This window comes from Paramisgurnus dabryanus, chromosome 7 (assembly GCF_030506205.2).
Source record: "Paramisgurnus dabryanus chromosome 7, PD_genome_1.1, whole genome shotgun sequence".
Classification (NCBI taxonomy): Eukaryota; Metazoa; Chordata; class Actinopteri; order Cypriniformes; family Cobitidae; genus Paramisgurnus; species Paramisgurnus dabryanus.
Window position 1 is genome coordinate 25052798 of NC_133343.1, and position 12785 is coordinate 25065582.

Consider the following 12785-nt stretch of genomic DNA (forward strand, 5'->3'; position numbering starts at 1 on the left):
CACATGCTTGCAAAGAATGGCTTACCAAAATTAAGTTACTGGGTTGATCTTTTTCAAATTTTCTAATTATAGCACCTAATCTCGGAAAGTCAGATTTTCACACTATGACCCCTTTAAGATAAGACAAGATGTCAAATATGATGAACATGCTATTTGGTTTTATCATTTGTAAATATAATGTTTTATATGTTATTAAAATGCATATTTATATTAAATTTCTTTGTAATATTAAACTTTACCTGTGAAAATGATTTGCAATATCTGGGTTACCATGTGTTATAAGTTATCTCAGAATAACATACCATGGCTTTGAATGTTGCAAATGGCCAATCAGAATCAAGCATTTCAGAGCGCCTTGTAATAAAGTGTAAATATATGAAACCAGTGGGCCTGTTTAAAAGAGTAAGTGTACATTAGGGTGGTCCTTACAATGGATCAATTTTTTTTTTTAAATGTTCAACTCTCACTCCGTAAATGTATTAGGATATCAATAAAAATGCACTGTGCAAAATTTTTAATTGTTCCTACAATATCTAGAGGTTGCTCAAAGCCTTTGAATATTACCCAAATCACATATTTTTGCAAAAACTGTAGCATTTAAAAACGCACAACACACATAAAACGTACTTCTTGGAGGGTAACTTTGTTCCAGTTATTTCAGTCTTTTCTGATCCGAGTAACCATATAGCGGACTTGCTTTGTGTTGCTTCAGCCATAGTCTTAGTGTATATTGTCTATTGTGCTTCATTCACATTGAATGACATATCGCAACTAAAACAGGAGTTTTTATTTCATGGAGCATGGTCAAATAAGTCCATTGCTGCCATTAGTATATATTATTAAACAATTATACATGCTAGCACAAAGTATCACTTATCTTTATACTGCCTGGTTTAGTTAATTCCACGATAGTACAATGACAGAACTCAAATCAGTCAGTAATTGAAGCGTATGCCCTTAGTTATCAAAGTGATGCAAACTGCACATACCTGGCACATGTTTTATTTGAGAACATAAACACCATCTAGCTATCATTATGATAGTTTTGTTCAAACTCTGGGATATTTCTCCATCACACATACTGTATAGGAGGAGTGAGATTGGAGGAATTGCAGTGTAGTGTTACTGTAAGCTTGTATGTGATAGCATTAAGCTAAAATCTTTTCAAGTGCAACGTTAGACTCTGAACTCAGTAGATTACTTTGAATAAATGTACTGAGTGTCAGAAGAACAGAACAAGATTTTCTTCAGGTTTCACTGATTGAGGAGTGAATATGAATATTGAGTTCAAATTGAGTGTGTTAACTGGTTTAAGGTTTCATACACCACGCATTGAAATGTCTGCAGTATGGTGTGGTGTCGCGAGTGATAGATTTGTTTTGGTGGCTTTACTGGCTGTTGTTTCACAGTTAGTACAAGCTTTGAGTTTTAAGCAGTTAGGGTCAATCTTATAAAAATATCCATTTAAGAAATATATATTTTACAAGTATGTAATGAAGAGTTCAGATGACAAAGCGGTAGGACTTTACCAATAAAGTTGTATTTGTTAACATTAAGTAATAATAAACCATTTAACGCCTAATATGATTTTTTTTAGCATTTATTAATTGTTGTTAATGTTTGTTATACCAGTACAGTTATTCATGTTAGTTCATTGTGCATTAACTAATCAAATGCTTGATTCTGATTGGCCAGTCATTCCAAGGTATGTTATTTAGAGATAACTAATAACACATGGTAACCCGGATGCTGCAAATTATTTTTGATTGACAGGTAAAGTTTAATATTACACAAAAATTTAATATAAATATGTCTTAATAACATATATGAAAATATATTTACAAATGATTAAACCAAATAGTGTGTTCTTATCTTAAAGCCTTAAGTTAAACAGAATTTTCCTTGCTGAAGGTCTGCATTTCCTTTAAAATTAGCAAATAAAATATTTCAAATCACTTCATTGACCGTCACGCTGCTACTGTGGTTACACGCTTGGATGCTGTCTACCAGCGGTCTGCATGCGTGTTTGCACGTCGACACGGACAAAAAAGTTGTCAATAGACCCCTTCACGGTTCACGTCACAGGCAGTTTCCACTGCGCATGTCGGGGTCAGAAAAGTCATTACAGCAGATTGAGTTGGGTATTTTTTCGGTATCGTCAAAAATGCCTACTTACGTTGTGGGCTGTGAAAATCGCACCAGGTCTTCCGTTAAGTTTTCGCGATTCATGCACAATCTCAAAAACAAAAAAATACAACACCTGCGTCAGCAAGCAATTAACGTGCAGACTGGTACAATGCAAATATCAAAGAGGCTTGTGTTTGTAGTGCTCACTTCATCTGAGGTAAGTCATCATTTTTCAGCTGTGTTAGATTAAATTATAAAGCCTAAATGGTATGAACAGTTTGACCCCATGCTGCGCGCGCACCCGATCGTCATTCAATGTTTACAAACCTTGAAGGGGTCTATACAACGATATATGCGTAACCTACACCGTCGGCGCTATACCGTAGGACCTACGCACAACTATAATGAGTTTCTTAGGCATTTTTAAAATGAAAAGTTGTAACTGCTTAGTAAATGCTTAATTGACATAACACAAACTTAGATTAATAAATGCTGTAGAAGTATTGTTCAATGCAACCTTGTTGTAAAGTGTTACCGATAAAGCATCAATGTGCGTCTGATGTGATTTCTTGTAAATAAGCAGGCTCTTTTCATTTTTTTCACATTAAAGCCAATGAAAAGGTTATTAGTCCATAAGTGAAATGCCTTATTTTCACAAATATCACTTTAGTCTTTTCATTGATTGATATTTACCAAATTTGACGTGCATGCAGGCTTTTTTGGCAGAATCTGCTTCTTTGGACAAGACGTACAGTAGTAGACGGTTGCAAAATCACTAAAGATGCAAAGTCAGATTTCATAAAAATGAACACATAATATTTGTATATAATTGTATATAAATTAAGTTTAACGATAGAAAACATAGGCCTCAGAACCATTATATGTGTGTGGGACAAGACTAGGGGTGTCACGATTCTCCAAATCCTTGATTCGATAACATTTTCGATTCTAAGGTCACGATTCGTTTGATTCTTGATTTTCTTAAATTTTTTAAAAGCACAAAAAATGCTATGCCATTTTTAGACTAGACTTTTATGAAATATACACTCTAAAAATGGCTGGGTTATTTTTGACCCATAATGGGTAAATATTGGACAGAACACGTGCTGGGTTAAAAATTGACCCAATGCTGGGTTATTTTAACCCAACTGCTGGGTTATTATAGCCCATGGTTGCATAACAACAACCCAACATTGGGCCATTTTTGGCCCAGCATGGGGTAATTTTTAACCCAGCAAGTGTTCTGTCCAATATTTACCCATTATGGGTCAAAAATAACCCAGCCATTTTTAGAGTGTAATATCTGACCTACCTTGAACCCGGAGATAACCTGCCATGTTAGTCTCCTGCATCTGCCATGCTATCTTTTGACTAGCTGTAGCTAGCTAAGTTAGAGGAGGTTGACTCGCAGCACTCAACACATGTTTTTTTTTTCCCCGCTTGGCAAGCCGACCAGACGTGACATGGGGGCGTGACAGCTTCGACAATTCCATTTTTTTAATTCGAAGTTCGAGGTTGTGACTTAATTTTCGACCGTTTCGAATTGAAATTGTGACACCCTTAGACGAGACCCACCCACTTTTTCTCTAATGAAGCGCATTTGTCTGTTCACTTGTCATAGTGCCGTCAGTCAAATATAATTCACTACACTCTTAAAATGAATGTGTTAAAATAACACATCTCTGTGTCTAGTTAAGGACAACACATCTAGAGTGTTGTGCTTAACTTAACACATCTCTGTGTTGTTTTACACATCTTGTGTTGTCCCTTTTATTTATATGAACATAAATGACACATAATGTGTTAAAAACAACACATAATGTGTTAAATAGTTTAACACAAAACAATGTGTTAACAATCCAGCGCATCCAGTCCTTTCATTTGATATATCGTATGTTCATATATTTAAAGGAATAGTCCATTTTCTTAAAAGAAAAATCCAGATAATTTACTCACCACCATGTCATCCAAAATGTCGATGTCTTTCTTTGTTCAGTCAAGAAGAAATTATGTTTTTTGAGGAAAACATTGCAGGATTTTTCTCATTTTAATGGACTTGAATAGATCCCAACATTTAATACTTAACTCAACACTTAACAGTTTTTTCAACGGAGTTTCAAAGGACTCTAAACGATCCCAAACGCGGCATAAGGGTCTTATCTAGCGAAACGATTGTTATTTTTGACAAGAAAAATAAAAAATATGCACTTTTAAACCACAACTTCTTGTCTAGATCCGGTCGTGATGCGCCAGCGTGACCCCATGCAATACGTCATCACGTCAAGAGGTCACAGAGGACGAACGCGAAACTCAGCCCCAGTGTTTAAAAGTGTGTTGAAAGAGGACCGTTCCTACGTTGTTGTATGTCAACTGATACTAATTAATGTCTTTGTGTCAGTTTATTGTTTACAACGGTCCGCAAATGTGCGTTTCATATATGTAACACATGACCTCCCTACGTCACTACGCATTTACGTTAGGTCGCGCTGGACCGGATCTAGACGAAAAGTTGTGGTTTAAAAGAGCATATTTTTTATTTTTCTTGTCAAAAATGACAATCGTTTCGCTAGATAAGACCCTTATGCCTCGTTTGGGATCGTTTATAGTCGTTGAAAAAAAAACTGTTACGTGTTGAGTTAAGTGTTAAGTGTTGGTGTCTATTAATGTCCATTAAAATGAGAAAAATCCTGCAATGTTTTCCTCAAAAAACATAATTTCTTCTCGACTGAACAAAGAAAGACAACAACATTTTGGATGACACGGTGGTGAGTAAATTATCTGGATTTGTCTTTTAAGAAAATGGAATATTCCTTTAAAGAAGAAAATTTTCTGGAATGCATTAAACTTTTGTGAAAATTATAAAAAATGCTGGCACCTTTTTTTTTAAATGCTGGCAGGAAAAGATTAAAAAGGCACCAGGTCGGAGCCGATGGTGTAGTGGACGGTGCTCCGACATATGGTGCAGACGCACTTCTGGCGACCCGAGTTCGAATCCCGACACGAGGTCCTTTGCCAATCCCATACCCCTCTCTTCACCCTATACTTTCCTGTCTTCTCCTAAATTACTATCCAATAAAGGCAAAAATGGCCCAAAATATATCTTTAAAAAAAAAAAAAAAAAAAAAAGGCACCAGAATACAAGAAAATGACATCTACTCCAGAAAATGTTTTGGACCCACCCACAATTTTTTGGCTTCAGATGCCCATGATAGGAAATGTACAAATGAATTGCCAAGAGGAATGTGTCACTACAGACATTGTTTCATTGTAGACTGGTGACCTTATTAAATAAGTACTTAATGTGTAACTATACTTTCACTTATTCATATGTTTTATGTAGAAATCATACATTTTAAGCTTCTATTTCCAAAATGGAATATTGGTATCTAGACCTAACTTTTGATTTGCTTTAAAAACATCTTCATTATGTTTATAAGTAACATTATGTCCACAAATTCTTTATTATATAAGCAAAAGCTTATGGGAGTTTTTTTTCCACATTGAATGACCCCAGATTGCATCAGTACCCCAAACCTACATACAGGGACTTAGATTTACGATCGCTATTATTCTTCCCTCTTTTCTTTCTCTCCTCAGGACGGAAGCCAGTCTGAAGGGCAGAGCAAGACGAAGCAGGAGAGTGCTTGGCTCTTTAGACTTTGGTACACTTTTGACCATAAGTATCCTTTCAGCATGCCATTCAGAACAACACACAAACACAAACACACACACTTTTGTGGCTTTGTCATTAAGAACTCAAGCACGAGCTTTACTTCTTTGTCCCCACTCTTCCGTACTCTTCTGTGTCCTAGCCACCATGTCGCCATGAAAATAACTTGAGAGAAAAAAAGTGACATATGCTGATGTGGAAAATGAAAAAAACATAAATGCATATTGCTGAAGACTCGATATGAACAGATCTGCATGAATATAAATGCGGAGCGATGAATAATTCCACTTGTTTTGACCATTGATGGAGTTCCTCTTAAAACCCTAACTAGGCCTCACAAGCCCTGAACCAACTCACCCTCCCTAAACAACTCCCTCTCCAAAAATACCAATTTAACCCAGCTCGGCCGGAGCTCTGCACTTTTATAAAAGCCGCTGGAAAATTCATTATGTGTGTTCTTTGTACAAAATGTCAAATGACATGATTGCAGTGCATTCTGTATAAGCTTTCAAGTCTGGATTGGAGCACTCTGTGATTTTGAGCTCTCAGCAGTGCCCTCACGATGCAATTATTTTGTGCTTTACTGTAGAAGCTGTACCTTTTCAGTTCGTGGGTGGTAGAAACCAGTTTTATTTAGCATGCGGTTGCAGAGAGGTGAAAGCACCATATGTGCTATTTTCTCACGTTTCTCAGTCCACTTCCTGCACAGCTGTGGCTAATGGCATCACATGTGGTTACTCGCAGGTCTTTAACACAAATTACAGATATATTTGTGTTCTGTTTTGTATTTGCATAAGTGGTAAGTATTTAGATCCTTTTCATTTGTATGCGCTATGCAAAAGTCCAGTGCTGTCGAATTGGCAAACAGCCACTCTTCGAGTACAGGACCATGGTGCCGGACATCCTACAGAGATATTCAGAACGCATACCTGGCATCCTTTCCAACACTACAGGGGACATCCTGGTCTCTGATCTCACTCAAACATATTATACGCTTCCAAATCCATCACATGGTGTACTTGGTTTCAAGCCATCGACATATTACTCCATTTTTATCCCTGTCTGTCAAAAGAAGAAACTCAGCATTGACGCCACAACACGAATGAGCTGATCTGCTTAGAGATGCATGGGTGTGTTGGGCTCTATATTAGCAGATAATGATCTGTTCATACTAGTAATGAGGCTGAGACTAGCACGTATCTGTTGTGAGATGAGTCCTCGCTGACACATTTTGTGCTGTGCTGAATTTAGAGGCTTCCATTTTCAGTTGTGCTATTTTCAAATCGTCTGCCTTAGTTTGTTGCTTTGCGTAGTTGCAGGCTGCTTCAAGTGTTTGCTTTGGACTGTAACAGTCTGAAGTGTCTTTATAGGAATTAATAAATGGCATCTTTTGTACTTGAAGATCTAATATCTCTTTCTGAATGGCCTGAGGTTGTGATTAAGGAAATTTGAAGCAAAAGTATTTGATGAACGTATAATACGTGCATAGAGCATTCGGTTAATATCGTTCTCATTTTTGACAGAGATGGCGTTTAGTGGCTTTTGCATCTGAGCTCTTCATAATAGAGATGCATATTATGGAGATGTTTGCATAACTCATTCCCTCAACTGTAGCTGCCTGGTATTGACACGTCTCCTTAACCTAAGTACAGTTACCTGAAACCTATCCTGACCCACAGTGGCCCTCCTTTGACCTCAACTCTGCCGGCCTGCTGCGGTCCGCTGGCTCGCTGTCTGACCAGCCCCCAGGCTTATGAGGTAAGAGCTCACATACATAAATCAGTACGTTTATTCCATATATTATTACCATATATTTGTAATATGTATCTCATATAAACATGCTAAGGTAAATATTGTATAGGTATCCACAAAAAGATCATTTTTATGAATTTGGCTGATTATTTAATTATTCAGTATGTGTCATTTTTCCATGTATACTTAGCGAAATTAATTATTAAATGGTAAAATACTTGATATTTAGAGAGTGGAGTGGCCGATGACTAGTAAAATGTTTAGGTGTGACCCTGGACCACAAAACCAATCATGAGGGTCCAAACTGTAATCTGAGGGTGCAAAAAAATCAGTATACTGTATTGAGAAAATCACCTTTAAAGTGGACCAATGAAGTCCTTAGCTACACATATTACTAATGATAATTTTTTAAAATATATTTATGGAAGGAAATGTACAAAATATCTTCATGGAACATAATCTTTACATAATATATAATAATTTTTGATACATGTGTGACTTGTAAATGGTTTAGTGGTTCAGGGTCACATAAATACACTACAGTTCAAAGGTTTAGGTTTACTTGACTGGAATGTTTCTCTTGATCATAAAAAATCTTTAAATCTAAACATATGCCATCAAATAAATTTTTTTTTATTAGAAAACTGAATTTTTATTTTTTTTTAAATTCTTAAAGGGGACATTTCATGAGATTTTTTTTAACGTTTCATATTTTATTTTTAGGCCAAATAAATATTTGGTGTCCCCAGAGTATGTATGCAAAGTTGTAGTTCAAAATACCATATAGATAATTTATTATAGCATGTTAAAATTGTCACTTTGTAGGTGTGAGTGTCCTTTAAAATGCAAATGAGCTGATCTTTGCACTAAATGGTAGTACCGTGGTTGGATAATGCAGATTAAGGGGTGGTATAATCCTTTTCTGACATCACAAGGGGAGCCAAATTTCAATGAGCAATTTTTTCACATGTGTGCAGAGAATGCTTTACCAAAACTAAGTTACTGGGTTGATCTTTTTCATATTTTTTTAGATTGATACTTGCACTGAGGACCCAATTATAGCACTTAAACATGAAAAAAGTCAAATTTTCATGATATGTCCCCTTTAAATTTCATGACTTTAAAATGAAAATAAAGCAGACAATAAGAGCCCAGTACTTTACTGTTCATAGAGCACCCATGGGTGAGTCCTCAAGTTGGGTGATAAGATGCCAAAATAACATTAAAAACCTAGTGTGACTATACTGAAGATGCTAAAATATAGCGATATAATTTGAATTTCTTTAATTACAATATAATTCTCATAGTTACATTTTTGTTATTACATTAACCATGAGTTTACTCTTATTTTAAAATGTGGGAGAAATTGAATGAGTGACCCTAAACTTTTGAACTATAGTGTATATAATAGGGCTGTCAAAAGATTTATTGCGATTAATCATATACAAAATAGAAGTTTGTGTTTGCACAATATATATGTGTGTGTGTGTGTACTGTGTGTAAATATTATGCATATATAAATAAATACACATACATGCATGTATGAATAAAAAAAATGTAATTTAGGTTTATTTTTATTTATAATATAAAATATATCAGAATATATATATATATGGAGCCCCTAAGGGCACACGGAGCAAAAATAAAATAAAGTTTAGTTTCATGTGCTCAAGTGAAACTTTCATGTGCTCACGCGAAACCTTTAGGTGCAGAATTTTTTTTAAAGTTTAGTTTCGCGTGCTCACGCGAGCACGCAAATCTAAACTTAAAAATAAATTCTGCACATGAAGGTTTTGCGTGAGCACATGAAACTAAACTTTAGATTTTTTTTACTCCAATGTCACCTTAGGGGCTCGGTATATATAAATAAACATGTAAATGTTTCTTAAATACAAACATTAATGTGTGTGTATTATAATTACACACAGTGCACACACATGAATTATTCAAAAAACTTTTATTTTGGACGCGATTAATCACAATTAATCTTTTGACAGCCCTAGTATATAATACAATTTATAACTCTGGACCACAAAAACCGTCATACAGGTAAATTTATTGAATAAATACGATTTTCATTAATGTATGGTTTTTTAGGATAGGACAATATTTGGCCGAGATACAACTATTTGAAAATCTAGAATCTGATGGTGCAAAAAATCAAAAAATTGAGAAAAGCGCCTTTAAAGTTGTCCAAAATGTAGTCTTTAGCAACTGCATCCACTAAGTTTAAATATAGTTATGGTAAATTTACAAAATATCTTCATAGAACATGATCTTCACATAATATCCTAATTATTTTTGGCATAAAAGAAAATCGATAACTTTGACCAATACAATGTATTTTTGGGATTTTGCTACAAATATACCTGTGCTACTTAAGACTCCAGGATTTCATTTAACATACTAAAAAGTGCTGAAATTAAAAAATTTTGAAACGCCTATTATTCTGCATTCACTGAAAGTAATTAAAAACAGATAATGTGCTTTGCCAATTGAAAATGTGGATCTAAATGTGCATATTTGGAACTGACCCAATGGGGTACTAATACTTGTGTTAATCGGCCAGTTGGCATAGTTATCGCCAAATGTTGATAATCTCATAAAATCTTAATATTGCCTGATCCGTATATTGGTCACTCATCATCACCTCACATTACCCATTGTTCTCAGCCCCTAAGGAAGTAGCTTTTTCTGAGTTCCTCAACAGCATGTTTTGGTTTCCATAGCATGCTTTCTAATGTGACTTCCTAAAGACCTGTTTGAAAAGGGAAGAGAGGAAAAAACAGATGCATAAAAGCACTGGCATTTTTAGACTGGACACTGGCTGAAGGAGGACGCCCGGTCACAAAAGAGCCTTTCATAGATGGCCCTCTGAAAGTTGCGAGCCCGAGAGGCGTTTCATTCCAATATCTCGAGCATCGGGAAGAACATTGCTATTCACTGCCCTATTCACTCCTGCAAATTCCCCTATTCGTCACAAAGCTCATACTGTAGCCTGGGCCACTTGGCTCAGCTCACAAACGTCTTACAGTCCCGCATTGTGTTGATGAGTCAGAATGAGCAAATATGGCCCGCAGGGGTCCGCCCACTTAACACGGTTATCTCCTCGTATCGGTAGCAAACAAAACAACAATAATGGGCAATTGTTACTGGCTTTGAGATCAATAAAGATGATGGTTTTTAGCTCAGGATGTGAGTCATATGTTTATGTCATTTACATCCTCCTGAACTGGGTCATTTATTCTAAAGGCCACTGTGTGTGGCTCTCTGTTTATCTCTTATATTCCTCTTTCGTTGTCTCAATTGTTTTCTCATTGTCCTCATAAACCTGTCATGTGTATCCTGGTTCACTGTCTCTTTCGATTGAATTATCTTTTTTTAAAGTCTTTGTTTTCATTGCACATGTTTCACCCCCCCCTCCCGACCGCTGTTTGCTGTCTAGTCTAGATTTAAACCAGAGCTTTCATTTCTGTGTTCACTTCCTTAAACTATATTTTTTCTTGTTTGTTTGTTTGTTTGCAGTTTATCTTTATATTTTGAAATTCAGTAGATTTATAGTACTAAGAAATGGTATATTGCATATATAAAAGAGCCATGTGATCATACTGTATATCATCTGGGATCTGTGATATAGTACCAGCAAACTACTTTCATTTTTTTGTGATAAACTCCGTTTTGTTTCTGTTCCTGTATACAAGAAAGACACTTACAGTAAATATAAATATGAACTAATAATGTCATTTTATGGGGGTCAAGTGAGGGATAAGAGTTATCCGGTCATGGTCACAAAATGAACGCTTCAGAAGGAACCAAATCGAAAGATTAACTGAAAAAAGTTTATTTTGTGATAATATATTAGTCTTGTAGTATTGATAGTATTGATATTTGTTTTTATCACTTTATAGGTCACTTTGGACTATGTTTACATTAGCATGTTTTCGTCTTAACCCCTTAAAGGATTAGTCCATTTTCTTAAAAGAAAAATCCAGATAATTTACTCACCACCATGTCATCCAAAATGTTGATGTCTTTCTTTGTTCAGTCGAGAAGAAATTATGCTTTTTGAGGAAAACATTGCAGGATTTTTCTAATTTTAATGGACTTTAATAGAGCCCAACATTTAATACTTAACGTTTTTTTTCAACGAAGTTTCAAAGGACTATAAACAATCTCAAATGAGGCATAAGGGTCTTATCTAGCGAAACGATTGTCATTTTTGACAATAAAAATAACAAATATACACTTTTAAACCAGAACTTCTCGTCATGTACATCCAGTCGTGATGCGTCAGCTGACCCCACGCAATACGTCATGACGTCAAGAGGTCACAGAGGACGAACGCGAAACTCCGCCCCAGTGTTTACAAGCGTCTTGAAAGAGGACCGTTCCTACGTTGTTGTATGTCACCTGATACTAATTAATGTCTTTGTGTCAGTTTATTGTTTAAAATGGTCCGCAAATGTGCGTTTTATATATGTAACACGTGACCTCCCTACGTCACTACGCATTTACGTTAGGTCGCGCTGGACCGGACCTACACGAAAAGTTGTGGTTTAAAATTACATATTTTTCTTGTCAAAAATGACAATCGTTTCGCTAGATAAGACCCTTATGCCTCGTTTGGGATCGTTTAGAGTCCTTTGAAACTCCGTTGAAAAAAACTGTTAAGTGTTGAGTTAAGTATTAAATGTTGGGCTCTATTAAAGTCCATTAAAATGAGAAAAATCCTGCAATGTTTTCCTCAAAAACATAATTTCTTCTGGACTGAACAAAGAAAGACATCAACATTTTGGATGACATGGTGGTGAGTAAATTATCTGGATTTTTCTTTTAAGAAAATTGAATATTCCTTTAAACTCTGTGGAGTCACCGGCGCCACCAACTGCATCATCAAATAAACAAAAATATGTACACTACAGGTCAAAGGTTTGGAACACTCACTCATTCTTTACTATTCTTTAATGTGGAAAAATAAAAAATCAACTCATCCAAACTATGTAACACAAACATAATGTAACACAAATGTAACTGGGAATTATGTTTGTGACTAAAAGCATCCAAAATAAATCCAAACTCTATTTTATAAGAAGCTTCTTGAAGTTTCACTTTAAGATAATAAAAAAAAATCAAAGTAGTTCACATTTTATCTGGGCTCTTATTGGCTGCTTTCTTCAATATTCAGTCTAAGTCATCTATTTTAAAAATAATATTTAAAAATAAAATAATCGTTTTC

The 12785-nt window shown here is 35.4% G+C and overlaps 1 protein-coding gene across 2 annotated transcripts in view; it reads left to right on the forward strand.

Moving 5' to 3' along the window:
• slc9a7 (solute carrier family 9 member 7) overlaps positions 1-12785 on the forward strand; it is a 62868-nt gene that overhangs the window by 46879 nt on the left and 3204 nt on the right. For both annotated transcript variants that reach the window (XM_065272764.2, XM_065272765.2), the window contains 2 exons: positions 5725-5807; positions 7450-7555. In XM_065272764.2, the coding sequence (XP_065128836.1) occupies positions 5725-5807; positions 7450-7555 (189 nt within the window). The remainder of the gene's footprint in view (positions 1-5724; positions 5808-7449; positions 7556-12785) is intronic.